General features: G+C 35.8%; 1 protein-coding gene across 1 annotated transcript; it reads right to left on the bottom strand.

The window, feature by feature from the left end:
* Positions 1-2,514: 2,514 nt before the first annotated feature.
* On the bottom strand, positions 2,515-22,016 carry LOC149791417 (uncharacterized). Its single transcript, XM_089969197.1, has 4 exons — positions 21,878-22,016; positions 12,711-12,911; positions 10,498-10,723; positions 2,515-3,744 (listed from the first exon to the last, which is right to left on the bottom strand). The coding sequence occupies exons 2-4, from the start codon at positions 12,886-12,888 to the stop codon at positions 3,603-3,605; spliced, it is 546 nt and encodes a 181-aa protein (XP_089825323.1). The 5' UTR covers positions 12,889-12,911; positions 21,878-22,016; the 3' UTR covers positions 2,515-3,602.
* Positions 22,017-23,273: the final 1,257 nt, after the last annotated feature.

Below are 23,273 nucleotides of genomic sequence, written 5' to 3'. Positions count from 1 at the left end.
TGTCTAGTAAGATCCATGGATTTAAGGTATTTTGTTTTAAAAATACATGAATGGTCCAGATATATATTCGCATCGGTAAACGGAGATTAAAATTGAAAATAATGACTGTTTGGTTTAATGTGATATGAAGACAGCAAAAGAAGACAGCTAAATTGCCCGTTTAAAAGCCGTTTGCCAATTTTCTTTTTCTTCGAGTTTTGTCTCTTATTTGTAGATTTCACCCTGTGACTGAAACTTGTAAGAGTCAATAAATTGTTGTGTTTTCTGTTGTTGTTTTGTTTCGTCTTATGTGTTTCTTTTATGGGTATATATTTTTCTTCCCTTGACGAAAATCTTTTTTACCTCTAAAAGTGGGGAAACCGTGTTTGTATTTGCGCAGTTATCATGTGTGTGAGTGTGTGTGCGTGCAAACATACATACATACATACATAACTGTAACGTCGCCCTCTTAAAATTAGGGGTGGTTAACTGGATTTGGTTGGCGTTATCTAGAGGATGACCTCCCTCGATTTTATAGCCCGGTAGGAGTGGACAGATAGAATATCAACAGACAACTGAGCAAGACTATTGGGAAGAAATAATACACTACGAGCCTCCTTGGACAAGGAAAATAACAAAATTTAATCAATAACAATTAATAACGGCAACTCCAATTCAATCTAAGCTATGTCAACAGAATTTAATAGCAGTGTCTAATTTGGATTATTTTCATCATAATAATGAGTGGTCAAAAGAGCGCAATGCCCACGACTGATTCCATCACTTTCCTCTCGTGACCCGTGTATCACGTCTTCCTATTCCGAAGGCTTCATCTGTTCCTGGACTATCTAGTCCTTTAATCTGAACACGTCATCTATTTCTCGACATCCGTCTTCGGACTGTCCAGTCTCTCCCAGAAAGCCGTTTCCTTAACGCTGTTCTCTTTAAGAAAGTGTGTGTTCTAGCATTAAACCATATCTTTCTTACAAGATAGCCACCTGGTCCCCTTTTCTTGTTTAACGAAGAAAGCACTATTACTTTTAGGCTTCCTCGGAGCAAAACGTCTCTTCTCTCAGGATTTTCGGACTAAAGAATTTCGACCCTGGTCATCCCTTTAAATTCACATTACTTCCAAAGTCTACCCCTTAACTTACTCTCGCCAATCGTACGAAGCGGTTCCTAAAATTTTCTTAAGATAATCATTTCTTTCGTCAGATTTTGGATAGCCTAAAATCTCTAAACTACGTTGCATATCAATTTCCCTTTTGAAAGTGATGATTTGACATGAGTTCCTATCAAGTGGTTATGGTTGGTAGCTCAAATGTTTACTTTCTCAGGACAGCGTAGCAATGCCCTGTCAAATCTCAATGAGTCATAAATGCTAGTCTTTCAAGCTTGATATTGACATGAGGGGTGGGGAGGAAGAAAGAAAGAAAGGTCGAAGTGAATCTTGACAAAAACTTTTCTGGCTTAAATGTGATAAAATTCTTATTTTCAATACATTCAACTTTAAGGTTCAATACAAGTCAAAATTCGATACTTTACACATACACTTTCTCTTAAATATAAATATATCAATTATCCTCAGTTATTTTCGTACAGAGATAGGTGATTACAATGTAATTATATGATTGGTCCAGTAATGTAATTTTTATACTACTTTTGTGTATTGTTTACATTTGAAAATATTAAACAATACACAATAATGTAATTTTATACTACTTTTGTGTATTGTTCATATTTCAAAATATTAAACCATCCTAAATCATCTCCATATGCTAATTCATGACTGTAGTTAATATGCATTTGTTTTTCGCAACTGCAATAGTATTATTTCAATGTTATTTATTATCGTGTACCATAATCAACATTTTTAGTTTGTAAACGCCATAAACATGATATGCTTGCCTCAATAACTGTACTGAATTATGAAAAATAATATCGTATTCCTTTTATTTATAACATAAAAATGAGATGTTTTATTTACTTCTTTTAAATAATTACGTCATATAAATATGAAGCAATGTGTGAATCGCATAATTGTATCTAAGCAATATTCAGTGAGAAAACATTTCATGGATTTAATACATTTTTTAAAATATAAATATACTTATCTGACAATAAAATTAATAAGGTTCTTAGTGTGAATTAGGTCATGGTATTTTCAGGAAACGGACACAGCGTCTCTACGCGTATTTCTTAAAATTGTTTTGAAAGAGAGAGAGAGTGTGCAATTGAACTAATATATATATTATTGTTATTATCCTTCGGTTTTACCCATATATTGTTATTATCCTTCGGTTTTACCCATCCCCTAAATAACTTCCTTAAAAATGTTTTAAATTATTGTAAATGTGTGTTTAGTGGAAAAATGGTATTTTCCTTCGTAGCATGAATAGACAATTTCATCGGTTTTTATATTTCTTTCATTATGGTTATTGTCTTGATCATTTAACCTTGATGGACCTTGCATGCAAGTAAATTTGTATCGAAATAAGAATTACGTAGTCCCTAATAGTCCTTTCGTCTTCTTATATTGGTACAAAATTTCTATACGAAATGCACAGTACCAACATAAATCAATATGCTTGGCATATCTCGTGAGTGCTTAAAGTCGGACACAAAGATAATACAATAAGAAGAAAAGTAAAACAAATTTTATTCTCTTTACAGTAAGTTGATTTTACAGCACAGAAATGTGGACCGTTTAGTTACTTTTAACTTTTGACTCCTTTTAGCTGAATACAAGAGGACAGGTTTAAAATCGAAACGATTGCAAATGTTAACTCATTATCGGAAACAAAAGATAGCAAATTTCCAAAGTTATAGTCCCAGATCAAAACATTTTGACTTCTATATTTGTGGTCAGGCGACTGTATTCAATCAATCTCTTATGATCTGTTTCGGACTCGAAGCTAGATGTTTCGTAGAAAGAGCAAAACAGCTAACAGTTTCGACAAATGCGAGTCTAATAATCCATTATAAAGAAAAAGATTATATATGAGTAACAAGTCATAAAACTATCAGACATTTGTTTATGTAGGATGTTTCTAGTTCACAAATGAACAGATTTAAAACAGAATTATAATTCTTCATTATCGTTACTTGATCATTAGTCACACACACACTGACACACACACGCATACATACATACATACATACATTCATCATCAACAGAAGGGGTTTATTTCTTCTTGATTTAGTGTTTAATAGTACCTTAACACAAAAGGTTATATGATGGTGAGGTAACTGCACTAAAGCTTGTTGCACACACACACTTTGGCGGTCGACTCAACCTGGTATGTGCTGATTAAACTCGCGCACTTGTGGTCGCGAGTCTGTCACTCCAAACACAGCCACAGCGGCACAATAGTAATAACAAGCATCAGTGAGTAATAGTTTTCATATAAACATTCGGAGTACCGTGCAATTTTTCGCCGATAAACATGGCATTAGGAGGAGTACTTAGAGGGAGATGGAGGATACAGATTAATAAAGACTATAGGAGCAGAAGAAGTATCGACGACATTAGGATCACATTGAATTAATAGTAACAGAAGTAGCTGTCGTGCTAGTGGTAGCAGTAATAATTTTTGTTGTTTTTGTTTTTGTTGTTATTTGCCTTAAAGATTGGCTTTCCAGGTGATGTCAAAGCCGGCCTGACTTCCAACGCCCCCAGGTATTACGTTGAACACTATGGTGGCACATCCCGTTGGACACGTGAATTGTCGAGGACTTACAGAAGTAGCTGTGTATGATACAGTCCTGTGAAGAAAAGAAATACATTACCTCCATAGCCATTACATACATACATACATACATACATACATACATACATACATGAAAAGAGTAGCTGGAATATTTTTCATATTATATCCACGTGTATTGTTAAAATTTGAAAAGTATTTGAAATACACAGCTCTCCTGTCGCAAGCAATAAGAATTAGATGTCGCTGGACGCTATGTACTTAAAATGTTAATGTCTAAATTCACAACCTTCTTAGAGACTGATTATGAATCACTCATATTTCTATAAAACATATATTTTCATTAGTTCTCATCTTCGCTGGCCAAGGTTCCCATGTGATAACCATATTTACACCTTGGCGTATCGAGCAGATATTTCTGTGCTTCGGGTCTGTGGATTTCATTAAATGTGGCGACAAGCCATCGCATCCAATCAAAATTAACTTGTTCAAATTTGAACACTGTTCCTATATGATCGAGACAAGGGAATAACAACTTGAATGACTGATAAATAAGCAATTTTCCATTGCCGGTCCGTGTTTGCACAAATACCTTTCACTCAAATACACCTGAATGGCTTGCCTCTGATACGTAGTCATTCATTAGATGTTAAACTTCCAAAGTATCTTTTTTAGGTCCATAGCCCTCACCATTTTCGGCCGATGAACAATGCACTGCGATATTGATTAGTTGGTAATATATACTAAGGGTGAAAACTCATGAAATCCAATAGATGTCGCTAGAAAAGGCACCAATATATCTGTTCGATCCGCCAAGGTGAAGAAAGGTTATTGTATCGGAACCTTGGCTAGTACGTCGATCACATTCAAGTTTTGTGATTCTTTATTGTGTTCAGGTTAAGATAAAGTCAAACATCTTAGTACAACCTAAATAAGGAAGCAAAGCAATGTCGTATTGAAAAAACCAGTACACTAAACTGGACAAATGGATACCTAGCACTGTCATTATTCCCGCTTCCAAGTTTGCACACTGTTTCCCCTGATGTTTAATAGACACTACATTCTTGTTTAGCTATCAAAACGACACTAGATTTTTTTGATGATAAATGTATATAACTAAAATTTTGTATTTGTGCTCTAATTGACCTCTAATTGGATCACCTGACTTTATGCGATTTGTAAAGAGTAATAGACTACAAGATAAATCAACATTTAAATTATTTAGAGGCAATCTTTAACATTCAGATCGCTAAATACAAAAGAATTGAGTTAGAATCTGTTTATTTGACAGCAAATTAGTACTGTATTTGCTAATAACTGAGTATAAATCAAACTTTGTATTTTTCCAATCTGATATAAATTTGTGTGGCTTTATGTATGTTGTCAGTTGATAAAATGTGCTTTTAAACTGTGTGACTTTAGTATCACAACAGGGAAAGAAAACAGTTTATATAATAAATGCAATAATGAAACAAAAAACATTTGCAGTCACCATAGTTTTTAATAGTACACTTCTTGGGTAACATTTCTAAGCCTGGATAGTGGCGTAACCACTGCAAATTTGTCTTGCTGAAAAATGGACATGCAGTTCGTACACACCGTGTGTGGGAAGCGTGTGAAAACTTTGGTCAGCTTTTCGCTTGACAAAAGATGGAACAAATATGAATTACATACCGAAATAAGTTTGAATTTGAAATGCAAAGTAAAGATTGAAATACATCTGCAGATTACGTTATTCACTGTATTGGTATTTTTTCTCAGTGCTCTGGTCCCTTAATGAAGATGATGGGGTGAAGAGATTTCGACGATCGGTAAGTAGACAAGGCTCTCACGGAAATCTGTACGTACGATGACAGTTACAGTATATTCTATATAAGTATAAGATGGAACCTGCAGTCGTGTACAGTTTTACCAATGGTGTATTTCAGTTCGGTCAGACAATTTTGACATGTATAGTTTCACTCACTTCATCGACCGACTTACTATGGCATGTGCAAATTGCTGTATGTGGGAACTTTCTTATCTGATTTCTTCCGTCAATGGTTCCCGCCACGTTCCAGCTAATAGGGTTGGAATTTTTCAGTGTAATTACACAGCTTGATGCCTTGTAAGGACTCTGTAGCAGACAAAAGCTCGTCCAATGAGAAAGTTGCAGATGAAATTTCGATATCGTATGTCGAGAAATCCAATATCACAAGTTGGATCAAATTGCATGTCCGTAAAGTTCCATTTCCTAGATTAAGATTTTAGATTTTTTTATGTTGAATTACACAGCGGTGGTTGAAAGTTCAATATCATATGTCGAGAATCCCTAATTCACACGTTATATGTAATTGTTTGTGATGAAAATTTAGTTTGATATGGCGAGTATTTATTTCTCATCTGCTGACTGTCACAGCAACAAGATGCAGCCTCTTTGTTTAAAATTAACGCGGTCGATTCACGAGAGCGACGTCTAGCGAAGAAATTCATAGTATATTTCGAGTTATGAATGGTAACTTCAAACTGTAAATGCATGAAATGCAATGGCGCCTCATAATTGAATACACCAATGGTGTATCTTAATACTCGATATTATTTTGAGTCGTTAACGTGGATATTGTGTAATGTCACTTTTAACACCAACACATCATTTCACCATATAAAGATAACAATTTTGACAAGCACAATAAAATGTCCAACCATCGCTGTATAATTCAACAGCTACAATCTAAAAACTCAACATACGAAATGGAACTTTCAGCACAATCAATGTGATTCAACATGTTAAATTGAAACTCTCGACATATGACATTAAAATTTCAACAACCGCCGTGTAATTCAAAATATACAATCTAAAAACTCGACATTGGACATCGAATTTTCAACCAGTGCTGTGTAATTCAACAGATGAAATCTAAGTACTCAACGTATGAAATGGAACTTTCAACATAAACTCTTTGAACCGATACGTAAACTCTTGAACCAATACGTAAACTCTTGAACCAATACGTAAACTCTTGAACCAATACGTAAACTAGGAATTCTCGACGTATGACATTGACATTTCAACCACCGCCTTGTAATTCAGAAGACACAATCTAAAACCTCGACATAGAAAATATAACTTTCAACCACTACTGTTTAAATCAACAGACACAATCTAAAATCTCGACTTAAAAAATGGGATTTTAAAGACAAGAAGGTTTGATACAACACATGATATTGGAATTCTGGACACATGACATTAAAATTTCAACGGCAACGTTCTGATTGGACAAGCTTTTGTCCGCTATAGCGCCTCATATTCAGGTGTACGCATTTCCAACGATAGACACAGTAATACTGGTCGACGAACCAGTCATGCCCGCTGTAAAGGGCATATGTGCGCTAGCTCAGCGTCATGTCATCTCGACTGAGCTCAATAATGATATTACTCAAGTCGGTGGTATATGCACCAGCGCGTAGCAGACACATCCACATGTCGATCTAGTAATTAATTCTCATCTGTACAGTCAATCCAGATTCCTAAGACAAATAAAGGTATATAACAATAATTATATACGATTACAAAGAGAACGGAAAGTGATATCTTTTGATTCTGCGGCAGAATGCCTGATAATACTAACATGATTTTTATCGAGTACGAACTAAAATTCTCAATTATCAACCATTCTCCTGTAGAACCCAGGGATAGCGCTTTCCGTTCTGTTTGGTGTGTATTTGTATTTGTAATCATCTCTCTCTCTCTCTCTCTCTCTCTGAGGGGAACGAAATAAATTCAAAAGGGAATGGCCAATCAGGCTTCTGGAAATTGTAATGCAGTAGGAAAATTTAGTCCGTGTCTGGAACACTATGTAGACCCAGAATGTCATTCGAAACACCTCTACTATTTCTGCGAAACACAAAAACATACCTCGGATGTATGATGATTTATTAATTTACCGAAGAAAAAATTCGTACATTTTGGTCGTCAGAATTGTCTTAGCAAAATGGATACCTCAGTCTATTGGGACAACCTCAGTTATTTCTACAATCCGATCGACCGAAGGATTGACCGAGAAGTTGGAAATTAAACAATAATTCGATGCATTCGCAAAGTCTCTGTCTATCTTTGTTTCGTAAATAGCTGATCTGGTCCGAATGGCAGCTACTGAAATAGATACCTTCGAAATATGATCCGTAGGAATGAAATTGGATTTGCCAATGCCAGTATGTGAGTTATGTATTAATATCACCGTCGCTTTGATTGGATGAATAGCAAAAGCTATTTCATTTGTGGCCTCATAACCTTTACCCATACATTATGTACCTAATATTAAAAAATATAGAAAAGCTCCTCAAAAGAAAACAATACAGCAGCAGTGGTGGACGTTAAATTAATCTTAAACGAAATAACTTAAATCAATAAATTTAAATCTTGGTATAAGAAGAAATGCGTTCGCAATAAACAAAACTTTGACAGAAATATGTTTATAAAATATGTCTTTAAATCAATCTGCTCAGCATGTAGAGATCTCACTTTTCCAGAAACACTACTTCCAAACCAAATCAAAAATGGGTCAATTTTTTGCAGATACGCCCGCTCTTATTGTAGTCTCATTTTCAAAGGATTCTCAAAAAGGAGAGGGTAATATTGAAATTCTGAGACATTAACCAGGAACTCCATCATCTTTTTTAAACCAAAGTTCGATATTAATATGAATAAAACGACACCTCAAAGCGAGCATGACCCTTGCGATTCAAGTAGGCTTGCTTATCTAAGCAGCGTTGAACACTACAGGGCATAGTTAGTGCGTTTGCATTCACCATACAGGATGAAAATCCACCACTGCAATTCATCACAGTGCAACCATCAATCATGTATACATTTTATACTCGTAAAATAAATTATTTCCATGATTAACATTTCTTCTGATTATTTCCTACTTTTAATTAAACGCCGACGCATCTTCCAGCCGTGAGCAAAATAGCGCAATCCCATTAAAGATGAATACAAAAAGAAATCGGGAAAATGACGGCGTATCAAGCGAGACGCAAACATGGGAAATGATTCAAAGAAGAACGTGGACCATGCGATGACCGATTTTTGTTCATCGCAAAATTGCTCACTTTGAGAATTACAGACCATAACAACTGTGGCCTTAAACTTCATCTCAAAAACACAACATTTTTTCTGCATAAATATCAGATGTTTTGAGGGAAACAACATCATTAGGATGAAAAGATCATGAAAATCGGTCGACAAAAAAAGAAAAGTATATGTTTTTTCTAGCCTTATCTTTCATTTGATCTTAAGGCCTAGCTTGAGTATATTACTTCCTGTGTAATATTACAGCACTGGTATGATACAGTGGCCAACTGATCTCACCCAAACCGTTCGAAGACCAAGATAATGCTTGGATTCTAATAACTGGCTCATTTCCGTCATTCTGAGCACAATATGTGCAATCAATCTCCTGAATGTGCGCAAACTTTTCAAATAAATAACAAGTTTGCCATAATTTGAAAATATTTACTTTTATTTCTGAGAAGGACTATTAAGCCCGTGCACAAAACCGATGTTCTATAAGACCTACCAATACCTTAGGTGGTCATACATTCATGACACCTTTGTTAACAGTGATGAAAAAAAAAATACTGCAATGTGACTTGTCAATACGACTAGTTTTATAAACCTACACATGGCCAATCATACTATTGTTCAAAATATGTCACTGGACACGGTCTGTTTTTAAATAAGAAAGTTATTCACCATTTTGGGAGAAGAAAACCCGATAGGAGTAGATTCTGCTGGAATAAATTCACAAACAATTTCTTATAAAACAATACGGCGATAATGGGCATAATAGTTCCATTTACAGGTGCCTGACTCAATCTTATTGATGTAAAAAAAGCAATAGTCTGAAGTGAGAAAAGAAAATCATACCGAGTAACAAACGTTCTTCAAAGTTATTGCTATAACCCGTTCTGATTATTAGACCCTGTTATCATGCAATAAAAGTCAGCGTCAAAGATGATTGGCTCAAAATTTACTATATAAAAAGTGGTTGCAGTACATATCATTGCATTTTATTAAGACTGAGGTTAATTATGATTTCAGTAAAAGTTTGGGTTTATTGAAAATCATAGGTAGTAACTTTTAAACCATGTATCATTCCCTGATGACTTTTGCGTGCCGTAAAGGCGCTCTTCGTTCAGGAAGTAATACTTTTTGCATTTACTGAATTACAAGTAAATGGACTTCTGCAAGCACATGTGTAATTCTTCCATGGAATAGCTAGAATCCCGAGCTTCCAGTACGTAGAAAATTAATTTGTATCCAAATCGGAACTTAAATTGATGAAGGAATGCTTAGTACAGTCACATAAAGCTGTAAGTACCTGTAAGTCGTATATGAGCGTAACTTGTTCAACAGGTCAAATATTCGCGCAAGTCTTACGTTTTCGAACCTGTAATTTCAGTTTGGTCCAGTGTAAAAAAAAATAAACAATGCCTTGATAAATAGACAAATGTATCACGAGTAAAATAAGCTATGGATTATGCATGAGAGCTTTCACAGACGGAAATAGCAGCATGAGATCGATGATCACGCGTGGAACAGTGTGTTTCGGAGTTACTAACCTCGTATTATTTTTTTAGTTTTATAGGCAAGATCCGGTAGTCCGAACGGGTCATAGCAGTAATATGATGAACTTCTGTCACTCGGTATGATTTTTGTCCTTTACGTTATTGCTTTGTTTTTCAACATTACGCTTGCGTCAGTCACTCGTGGTTTTCTCTATCCGAAGTTAAACGTTTGGACCCTTGTCGGAGGTAACATGTTACTTACGGTGAGGCTGTGGCCAAGTCAAATCCACAGTAGATGTTCAAAAAAGAAGTGCTGTCTATGCCGAAAGCGCCGTTGAAAGTCAAGGTTATTGATTTTCCAGGAGTAACGATGCTGTATCTGTACATAGCCATGTTTGGAGGACTGTAGCTGCCCGGGCGATTCCGAGAGATGATGGTGCCCGTTGTACCGGAAAGAGAACCCCCTGTGTTGGTTGTCATTGGGGGCGCTGAAATAAACAATTAATCTTGCTAAAAGTGGTAGAGTAGTGTCGGTGGTAGTAGTAGTAGTAGTAGTAGTAGTAGTAGTAGTATTACAAGACGTAATAACAGAAATAGTAGTAGTGACATTAGAAGTAGCGCTAGAAAGTATACGTGTGGTTACAGTAGCAGTTGTGGCAATAGCAATAGAATTGCCTGCCGTTAAAGTGACATCATGTTGCCAAATGACGAAAGATATGTTACAGAAGCAGGTTGGGAGCCATAAAATACTAACAGGGAGCCACGTCACGGATCACTGCCATCTCACCTCCGTCTGCGTGGGTTTGAGTCTCGGGTTCGGCCAATGTGGATATGTGAGAAAGCTTGCCGGTAGCTTCTCGTGGGTCGGTGGTTCTTTCTGGGGTTTTCCCGGGTTCTTCCTCCACCATTAATACTGGCCGCCATGTATAGCCTATATTGTGCTGAAAAATGGCGTTAAACCCTATAACAACAACAACAACAAATAACAGGGTTATTGAAAAGCTATACATTACCAAGCTGGACTATCTCTCTGGTTTTACTAACTGAGGAATAGGAGAGCAAACACAATAAATAACAAACACATTGTATCAATACGATGATCTAGACTGGCACTCAAACGGTATATAAATGTATATGCACAGGGCTTCGGGGAACATCGGTACAACCCTGGCTATATAGTGCAGCGCCGAATGCGTTAAGGTAACCCCAAAAAGACAAACAAGCAAACATAAAGCCCCTAATGGGTGAAACCAGTGTAATACAATGTCCATATTTTAAATAAACCGCGCTGTTATTAAGAAAATGCACGACTATCTCAACTGCAATATCATGGGACACATCTGTAGGCAAAATGGTTGACTCCATTTGTTGTAGACGGATTAGCTGATGAGGACGCAAGCAGTGGCGTACTAAGGGTAAATGGCGTCCCGGGCGACGTTGAAGGGCCAAAGGCGTTTTGGTGCCCCAAGATCTCTGGCGCCAGGGGTTAGTACGTTACTGGCTGCAAGACAGTATTCTTTTACCGAAAATCGAACACTTAGTAGGCATGCAGAGATATTACTCAATACTTTTGACACAACATAAATAGAACGCATTGATTAATGGGATGTAATTCGCCATTGTTGCCGCCAGAGCCGACAAGTTCCTAGTGACCGATGGCATGAGCATTTTATTATCAATTTGCATGTTAGTGTTACACATTAGAGAGTCCGTGCCCACTATATCGATAGGCGAAGATCTTACCGAGCGCGGCGTAAAGTCTGATTGAAGGAGATCATGTTTGCTAATGAGTATAAATGCCGTCTTTCTCGGAAAAACCACCCCCACAAAATGCGGGGGGGGGGGGGGGGGGATAACTGGGACATTATGATTAAAAACAGTTTGGAACACCGACCCAGAAAATAAAGACTACTAAAATTCCGACAAATTTAAATAAATTATCTTAAAAATAACACAAAACTATAAAGCATTGACAATATCACTGCGACGAAAGAAACATAGCATCCTAAAAAAATCTGGTTTGTGCTGACATTTTTAAAATACTATTATTGTTGCCACTATATGCAATTAAGTATATCTTTTAACCGAATATAAATGTTAAATAACCCATGACTTTGCGACACCTCTCTCTCTCTCTCTTCCGCTCGCACGCACCCCACCCCCGAAAGAAAACAATCTCATAGCTGTCTAGAAACCTAGCAGGTGTGACTTAATTAACTTGTGTACCTACAGTAGAACGTTGGTATATGCAGACTCGTGAGGTCACGTGTCCAAGAACAAGTTCATCATTTAAATTTGCGGAAACTTTAGACAAGAAATGTTGCATCCAGGGATCACTCCATTGGTCCCGGTGATGAAAAGCTAGAAGTAGCGTTCATATAATAGACCGTTTACTGTACATACATTTGTGTCTGTTTAATTTACTGTCCTTTCAAAGGGAACCAATACCATCTTTATTTCAATGTTAAAACTTACTATTGCAAGTGAAGCTTAAACTTGTCCACGTTCTGCCGTTCTGGCATGTAACACTAGAGCACGCGGAACTGGCGGGAGATGCCGGAGAAAATGTTTGGTCACGGTTGGCACATGTGTAGTAGCGGGTGTCCCCCTCCTCAGTTCCACTTGTAAAATCGAGCATTTGTAGACCAGGCATAGCTGGGGGGTTACCACAAGATACTGAAAACAAAAGACATTATGAAATAAAACGTATTAATAATTCAAAGTTTCTCTGCGTTGATATAAATAGTAAATAAAAAACACATACATACATACATTCATACATACACAGGGCCGACCTTAGGCCTATTCGGGCCCCGCATTCTTAGGGACCCCGCACGTTAGTAATTTTTGAGAGTATATTTATAGAGAGAAAGTAATTATAAAGCGACTGAAGAAAATGTTAAGTTCAATATCATACAAAACTTGTTTAAAAGTTTATTTCCAAATGCCGTACTCACAGTGAGGCCCCTCGCATTAATCCAGGGGGTCTCACCAAAATGATCCAAAATCGGGACCCGCGTTTGCTAAGGGAAAATCATTGCTGGAAATTGAGAATTTTCTTGAAGAATAAGTCTCTTATAGTAGTGTTCATAACAAAATTTCCGTAAAGGTGTGAATTCTGGAGGAGCAACTCTTTTGTGCGTAAATCTATCGTAATGAAAGATTTTGTTGAGTGAGTTTGATACAACTGATGATTGCGTAGTTTTGCTATTTACGTCATCATTTTTGCATACTGATAAAGTTATGATCATGGATTTTACGTACATTTCCCCTGAATATTCCCCAATATATAATAATAATAATAATAATAATAATAATAATAATAAAGCTGGAATTGAGTTATTAACAAGAAGTTGTTTACAATCAAGTCAATATTGTAATTGTTATCTTTTGTTATCAAGAGATTTGAATGCTAAAATTAAGAATTTCGAAGATTGTATCCTTGACGATACACATGATTTTGTGTATGGATGCAATATTGACTATGGTGCAGATAATTCGTCATTGCAGAGGCAGACAAAAGACGATAAAATGTATAATTTTTTCTCTCATCCCTGATAGATTTATGCAGAAATGTTAAAGTTCATAAAACTCTTTAAATTGTCAGTTCACATCCATATCTCAATATGGTTGCAGTGTAGTTGATTATTTGATATGTTCTTCTGAGCTATTTAGTTATATCACCAGTTTTCGAGTAGGCACTCGCGATGACTCGACACATTTTCCTATATATTGTTCATTTAAGCATTGTCATTGCTTGAGAAACGATGGTAGAATTTTCCGAACAGAGAATGTTAATGATCATCAAACGTATTGTGATGCAGAGAAAATCAATATCGATACTTGTACCCTTACTAACTGGGAATATTCTCGCCTTACTGACGACAATATACAAGCATTTGTAAGAATGTTTAGTGCAGCATGAAGACGCAAAAATGATCTTTTCTGAAACTTGAAACTAATGTTGACTTTTCCCTCAGAATATTAGATAAATTACCTCAGAAGAGTTTCAGTTTTTCAGACTAGACGCAAGGCGCCTGATGTATTAACAAAATACAATCACCTTGGTAGGACAATGAATGAGATAAGGCAAGAAATAATAAAATCTGCTATTTACGACACATTAGATTCTCAAAGAATGAAAATGTCCTTGAGTTATATAAATAGTATAAATCCGTGTTTAAATCAATAATCACACTCAAGAAAAGATACACAAGAGAGTCCCATATGAATACATTAACTCAAGCGATGATAATCCCTCGACAATTTTGACATCTTTTAAAACAAGAAACGCATTATTCTTAACATGAACTTATCTCTCCCAATATATATATATATATATATATATATATATATATATATATATATATATATATATATATATATATATATACACGCATGTGGGTGGAAGACAATGGTCTGATAGACGAAGAGCTTGCATGGTTTAGGGGAGAATAAAACTCCGCAAACGACAGTATGTTTATTATTCAGGCTTTTGCTCAAAACATTTTTTTTTATAAAAGAAAAAGGTAGATTTTGTTGCCTTTTTGTCAGTTTTAAAAGCTCTTGGTAAGGTACAGAATGCCATATTATGGTCATCATTAATACGCAAGAGTATGAATGCTAAAATAGTAAACATTTTAATAGATATGTATAAAACCTTGAAAGATTGTGTCCAAACACCTAAAGGTTTAACTAGTTACTTTGAATGTACATTAGGTACATGGCAGGGCTGTGGTTTTAGCTCTATCATATTCTTCCTTTATATTAATGATTTCATTACACAGCTAAAGCAAGAATGCAACAGAGGTGTTTCTTTCTCGGAAGATAATGATGACATTTTTGCAGTACTTTACGCCGATGATCTTGTCAATAGCGCTGATACAGCTAAGCTCCTTCAGAATAAAATAAATGTTATTGAACGTCTCTGCGATTGTGCTAGGGAAGTCCGGAAGATATCCTATTTGTACCTCGTATTTTTCACGATGTATTAAATACTGGATGAAGGTTGTAACAATGCCTTCAACTCACTTTCCACACCTATGCTATTTGATGCTGAAAAGATTAGATAAAACCAACCTTGTTAAATGGGCTACCAAAGTTAAAGACATGTTATTTCGCTTCTGTTTAGGGTATGTCTGGCTGAATCAAGATGTTGGAGACGAAAAACAATTTGCTCACTATTTTCGCAAAGCATTTAGGATTCAACATTCCAATACTGGCAAAATAATATTAACAATTCACATAAATGTGTGTATTATAACATGTATAAAACTGAATTAGAATCGAAAATATACCTATCATGTGGCCTGTAATATGTTTAGGAAGTTACTGGCTAAATTTAGATGCTCAACGTATACGCTGAAAACAGAGATATGTAGGCATATCGGGATTGGAAGAATTAATAGGTACTGTGGATTGTGCCGGAAAAATTACGTTTATTTGTAGAAGATGCATTCCATTTTGTTTGTGTTTATGCAGCTTTTGACCCTTTCAGGCAGAAATTTTAAAGTTTATTATCTCTATCCATCAGTAGGCTAATTTGTAACTCTCCTGATGCATAGTAATAAATTAACCTTAAGAAATATTTCTTATTATATCAATTGGCCTTTCGTCTTAGACAGTCCATGATAACTCAAACGAATGGTGAATAATATACCTAGATGTAGTAACACCTGTATAATTTTGCACCGATTATAGGAAATGTTGTATGTATACTCATGTTGAACGCCAAATTTAATTTCTGTACACCATGGCGCAAACTACCTTTAACTGGAAAACTGGTGCACATGTAATGGCATGGTGGTAAATACTGGTAAAACTAAAATATTACTTATCTCAACACGGCAAAGAAGGACAAATCTTGATAGTGATGAACTATGTCTGACATGGAAGGATACAAATCTGCAAATAGTCTGTCATGATAGGCTACTTGGTGTTCTGGTAGATAATAACCTATCATGGACTGAACATATCAAACATACCAGTAAAAAAGGCAATTCAAGTTTATGGCTTCTCAGTAGGATAAGACATTTTCTCCCTGAAAGGCACAGGAAACTATTTTATAACAGTTACATACAACCCTATTTGGACTACTGTAGTACAGTATGGGGTAATTCAAATGATAAAAACATAGCAAAGCTGGCACATCTTCAAAAAAGAGCATTTGGGCTAATATCAATCCAGAAAGAAAGCAAGGAAAGTTTAGCTGGTAGGTTAAAAATATTACCTATTAAAGACCGAATCTGTTTGAGAAAAGCCAAATTAATGTACAGGATATCTCAGAATAGTGCTCCTGAATATTTACAATCACTATTCCAGTATAGGCTACCTGGTAATACTCCCCACCTGCGATCCATGTCTACCAAACAGTATAAAATTCCCAAACCAAATAAGGAGTTATTTAAAAAAAGTTTCCAATACTCTGGAACTCTGCTCTGGAATAGTATTCCAGCTGAGATTAGAAATGCCCACTCTATTTCCTTCTTCCAAACCCAATATATTCAGTGGCTTCAGAGATGCAGCTTAAATAAATAAATTCCTTTGTATGAGGGCCTCAAGGTAGATTAGTTCTTAGCTAATTGTGTTACCCTCTTTAAATAAGGTCATTATTATTATTATTATTATTATTATTATTATTATTATTATATGGACCGGTGGCCTAAAATTAATAAATGAATTATTATTATTATTATTATTATTATTATTATTATTATTTAGCCTTTGTTTTAAACTGGTACTCATGTCAGTATAGCTATGTAGGCAGAACTGTCCAAACAAAATTTATCGGCGCAATGTTATTAAGATTTAGTCGCATTTGCAGATAAGGTTTAAATTATCTGCGATGTATCCCGTATATATATATATATTTCAAAGTAGCAACTAACTTTAGAATAGTTTGTCTGCTACTCATTGAATAAGTTATAATTTTTTGTTGTGGAGGAGAGGAAGCTTCGCCTTGTATTTCTGACTCTCGAACAAGGGTATACTTCTTGAAGTGGTGGTGTAAATGTGTTGCAAACTCACTTCTAAAATCCACTCAGATTTTCTTCCGCGTTTCTAGCCAATTTATTCATCATTTGTCAAGACCATGTAGTATAATACTGGTATGTATTTGCTTATAGCCCAGCCATACAGTTTATTAATACAAAGACACACAGTGGGAGAGTACTGAGCCATCGTACTCTTCATTATTTTTATATATATATCTTGCGGCCTAAGTCTGATAGTATGCTAGATGTGATTCGGCATGACTGTGTAATCAGACAAATTCCACGTCTTAATCGGCTCTCAGTTAACAATAACGTGTCATAATCTCTCAAAAGTTCAAAATCTACATGATATCTTTGTATACCGGTATCGTGAGCTAGTCCCGGTGTGCTTTACTAAGTCATGCAGTGTATTATGCAGATATTTCTACACTAAAATGTCACATGGCATTACTGTGTGTCCTTCTTTCCTGACGTAAGAATCACAACTTCAAACCGGTAATCATCATCGAAAATGTTTGAATCACCCAGACGTGATTTAAACTATTTTTTTTTTTGTTGGGGGTGGGTGGGTGGTGGTTTCAGCTGTGACGAGAATCGAACGGTCCTTTTAGATGCCATTTCCTTGCCGTCGTTGTCTCTTAGACACGGTTAGTTATTGTTCGTTCCAGACAATTCCGTGTTTATGTACCTATCGAATACGACATTGTTGCTTGAATAAAATAGATTTCTCCTTTTTATTTGGTATGATTTTCAGATCATTAGCCAGATCATATTTCACGCAGGTTTTGACGAACCGATGAATGGCATAACCGGACAAGTATTGAATGGAAAATGTTATACATGTTGGGCATATTAAATTTAAATTACAGTCAATGAATGAATAGTGGAATATATATTAACCATATTAAATTTAAATTAAACCACTAATTGAATAGTGGAATATATGTTAAGCATATACACACATTTTTCAGCTCGCTGCACTCTTTTCTAGCTATGCTACCCTACCAGCTATAAAACACATGATAGCAACAGCACACTTGTAAACTATTGGACTGGAACATGTCTGAGTCGACTTGAGGTGCAAAAAAAAAAAAATAAAAAAAAAAAAAAAAAAATAAACTGAATTTGCTTAGCGTCACTGAACCTTTGATGCAAGCCTAGTCATCGTACTGAAGGATAACGATAAAATCGGAGATGGTGATGATGCTGATACGCGTACTTCGTCTGCTGTATCTAGTATACCTTCAGATTGACATAAACAACATGGGAAGCTTTTAATTAAATGGTCAAGGTAGTTTCTGACTTTGGCAGCTGATTCCTCTTCAGGCAATATGTCCATTGGTTTATATACACATTTTAGTATTCTTTTGTTATATATTAGCTTTCGTTCTGTATTCTAAATATTCAAGCTTCCTTGCAGTTATATTTCTTTCGTCATCGTTGTTTATTTTTGATGACGCCAATTATAATAAATGTGTAATACAAACTTAATTATATTTTTCAAGCAACGAGGTCAACTCAGATACAAATCCATAGAAAGGACTCAACATCTTCTGTTTTCCATCACTCCAAATATCCGGTGTTTGTCTTCAACTATTTCATACAAATTTAGACGTATGTGATATTCATTTGCTGACATGTAGAGAAATGTTACAAAGCAAGAATTACTGTATCTTAAAAACAGTCAAACAGTAAAGTGTCAGCTCTATTTTTTTACATTAATGCAAGTCAATTTTATTTTTAACCTAATTTCATATATATATATATATATATATATATATATATATATATATATATATATATATATATATATATATATATATATATATGAATATGAACTTCCTATCAGAGGATGATGTATTTTATTCTGTCAAATATCTACCTTGTACTTTGGATTATTTCGTCGGCAAATTTGGTACTTAAACTTTAAATACATTTGTTCAATGGCATTATCTATGTCATCTGTATTGATCATATTCGTAGGTCTTGCTGTAAACTTAAATTATATGTACTAAAATGTCTCTCTTCGTGCGTCCTAGAGTCAAATCCAGCTAAACTTTAACTGAATCAAATTGCCGGATTTTCCAAATGACATATTTATTTTCAGCAACGGTTCAGTGTCATTGAACAATTCCTGCAAATCTTGATATCTGTCCGTCATAAAATCTTTACTCTTTTACATTCTATAAAATAACTCTTTAAGTAAATAGTTAACCTCCTAGTCGAAAAAACAACGACGACAACAACAACAACAACAACAACAAAAAAAACCAAAAAAAAAAAAGCAAAAAAACAAAACAAGGTGACTGAATCACACCATTTTAGAACAGTTTCTTAACCTCCTGTTGTATGGAAATTCAATAGGTGGTAACCTGGTTAATTTTTGAGATTTCAACTTTCATTTTGGCTGTTCTGGAAATCCAAACGTATAATTTTTTTATATAGATTTTATTCATATTTTCAACCTCAAACAGTGAGCCAGCCAACATACCCATAAACATGTTCCCATTTTAGACTGGGTTCTTCATAGACCTGATGATAATATTCTTCAGTCTTCATTAATGTCCCATGAACTTGGATCATATGTCATCTCAACATATCAGACCCTGACCTTCCGTCTATGTTGCTACTAGGAGAAATCTCTGTATAATAAATAAAACCCAACTAAAGCATGACATCCAAACAAACCTAAAAACTTCGTTTTCGTTACCTCCTGCAGCAGTACAACATGACAGTTAATTTATTTTTGGTGTTCCGCAAGGCTCTGTTCTCGGCCCCGTTCTCTTCATTATAACCACTGAGATTCTCTTTAGTGTCATAGTGCAGCATCCGGTGTCTCACCACTTGTACGATGACGATACTCAGACAAACAAATCTAGCTGCCCAGCTGAAGTTTGTACTACCATATAGGGCGTAGAGCGAGCATTTCCGATGGGAAGTCATGGAAGACACGTAACAAGCAGCAGATGAATGATGATAAAACTGAAGCCATCCTAATCATCATATAAATACTTTTTCATTCATATCCTTTACCTCTGCATTGTTTAGCATCGACAATGCCAGCATCAACTCACTCGGTTAGTACGAAACCTAGATGTCACTCTCGACTGTACGCTCTCATTACATCAATATGTAATGAACATACGCAACTGAGACTCATCAGCTCCATTCACAATTTTGTTTCGATTGATGCGACTAAAACAATTGTTTGTTTCTTGGTACTTTCCATACTGGACTATTGTAATTTATTTATATATGGTTCGCCTCGGTATCTACTAGAGGAACTTCAAAAAGTTCAAAACGCGAATGCTCAGATCATTCTTAGAGGAAGAAGAACTGAGCACACCTCCACCCACCCACCCCCGCTCTGTAACCTTCACTGGCTACCCTTTTGATCGAGAATCAAAAACAAAATTTGTTCACTATGCTATATTTCGTTGACTGGCTCCAGTCCAATATACCTATCTAACCTATCTGTCTTCAGCCATGTGGATACCCCATCTAGAAACTTACACTCTTCAGCCGACACTCGCATTCTAATTGTTTCCACTGCTAAAACGAAGTCATACGGACATCTAATCCGAGTTTCCTTTGACCCTTGCCACGCCATTTTTGATATTTAGACATTTATGTTGGGATATAGAGTCAAAGTCCATTGCCTATCGAAAAGTTGTAATTCGCCGACACCATTTGGCGTCGGCATAAGGTAGCCGCTTACTAGCCGGCCTAGCAAACTTGAACAACCTTGCATCGAAATATACCTGCATGAAATCGATATGAATATGATTTATTTTCTCATAAATTGCGAACATAGCATTCGTTATATCTCCAATCCGCTGACAGACGAGACGACACTACAGCGTTGATGAAATTTGACCTGGATCTCTCATTTACATTCATAGTCAGGTGACTACAAATACCTCGCAGTCGGCTACTAAGCGCTATCCTATGCCGACACCAAATCGTGTCGGCGAATTCCAGCTTTTCGACAGGCAATGGACTCTAACAATACACCCCAACATAAATCTCCAAATATCAAAAATGGGTTGGCAATGCTCAGAGGAAACTCGGACCAACGGACAACGTTCATTTACTTACCAAGGTACAGCTACGTGGAAGAAATTGCCAACAGATCTTTGACACAAGGACATTGTGATCTGATTCAAGAGTGCTCTTAAAACTCACCTATTTAGGCTACAAGAACAGACTTAAAGACTTTATGTTTTCTTCCTTAATTACTGTCAGCATGTTTTTGTTTTGTAATTTCATGGTGTTTGTTTTTGTAATATTATCGGAATATATGTAGTTATGTGTCGTCTAATATTGTAAATTAGAGATTTTAAAGATTAGGCGCTGTGCTAAGTTCACATTATTATTATTATTATTAAGTATTTTTAATTACTCTAAGAGTCAGTAAATCAAGTATATAGTTCTTCATCAGTTATTTTTTCAAGTAAAAATTTTACTTCATTACTAAATGTCAATATTTTATTTTCATTTTAAATAATTTACTATTTGGATGCGTGTGTGAAAAAAAAGTATAATATATTTCGCTGGTCATAAATTGTACAGCCCATGCTTGCACTGGGTGCTTGACACTACGCAATATTTTAGTTCCTCATCAAATAAGGAGCATAACAGAATCGCTACCTTGGGCTTAGCTCCTAGTCGCAGGTGTGAACGTCTTCCGAGGTGAACTTGAGAATTTTTAAACTCCCTCCGGCCATATGTCCAGCACTAAATTTAGGACGAACCCTTTAACTACTTCCGCTTTATTCTGAGCGCAGCAATCCGACAAATGGCCAGCCGACAGTACCGCCAGACATTCCCAAAGCTATTTCCAACTATATCATTGACATATATATAAACCGTTACTATATTATAACAGAATCGTGTTTGTGTTGTGTGGAAAATTGTATATATCGTACCAGTGTTAGTGTATAGATGCAGTCGTGCCGAAGACAGTCGGTAGTCGGTACCGAAAGTACAATCAAGGACATTTTTCTCATAGTTGTCAAGAACTAGAGAATTATTTCCCTTTAACACATATTTCAGACACTCGTCTATTATGAAGACATGTATATAGCATACTGATGACAAGTTTCTAATGCAAACACCTTTCTTAACATTTGCGTAGATAGCATTATAATTTTGCTCCATTTATGTGACATGAAGATTTTCAAATTATTCTGTGTTTGGTATTTGTAATAAAAAAAATAAAAAACATTGTGATCCTGGAATTTTACGGTATTTTGTTTAATTTACTAATGGACCAGTTATATACTATCACTAAGCCTTATGAATATTTCGGTGTAGAGCACGTATGTGCGCCTTGGATTTTTAACGTAGCTTTAACATTTTCATTCGGTTTATAGTGATGTCTAGCACTGAGGCATCATGCCGCAGACATGTAGCATAATGTCTCACCCAGTCACACTATCCTGACACAAGGCCGACCAGTCCTAACACTAACCTCTTTATGCTGAGTGCCTGTTAGTACCATTTTTTATAACTCTTTGATATGACTTGGCTGGAGTTAGTACCCTCGACCTCCGATATCCGAGGCGGACACTCTAACAACTAGACCACCGGAGCGGTTTATTATGTATGTAATGACAGAGCTGAAATTTAAACGAATGAGTTAATCATTTTTATTAAATAATGTGTTGCCCATGCCAGAAATGTCTGTACTGTTTTGAATTAAACTAAGGTCCAGCCCCGGCATTACTCACCTGCTAAAAACTAATTAGATTTTCTTTTTGCTAATTATAAGCGGCAGAGGTCAGTGTTCCGAATGAACGAATATTGTGAATAATGCACAACGTTACACACTTTGAGATGGACATTGATTGCTAGCCCGGATTTTATGGTATAAGTATAAAATAAACATGCAAGACAAACAAAGAAGTAAAGCAAGAAGGCCAGCGACACATGAAGGAAAAACTTACTAAGGCATGGCGGCAAACTTTCCCATCCTCTGCTCGTGCATTTGATTGTGATAAACTTTATAAAGTCAGTGAAGCAAATGTACTCCGCGGTTGAACCA

The sequence above is a fragment of the Sinohyriopsis cumingii genome, chromosome 9 (assembly GCF_028554795.1).
Source record: "Sinohyriopsis cumingii isolate HCF-2022 chromosome 9, ASM2855479v2, whole genome shotgun sequence".
NCBI lineage: Eukaryota > Metazoa > Mollusca > Bivalvia > Unionida > Unionidae > Sinohyriopsis > Sinohyriopsis cumingii.
Note: the sequence above shows the minus strand (reverse complement) of the source record. Positions and strands in the feature narration are given on the sequence as shown.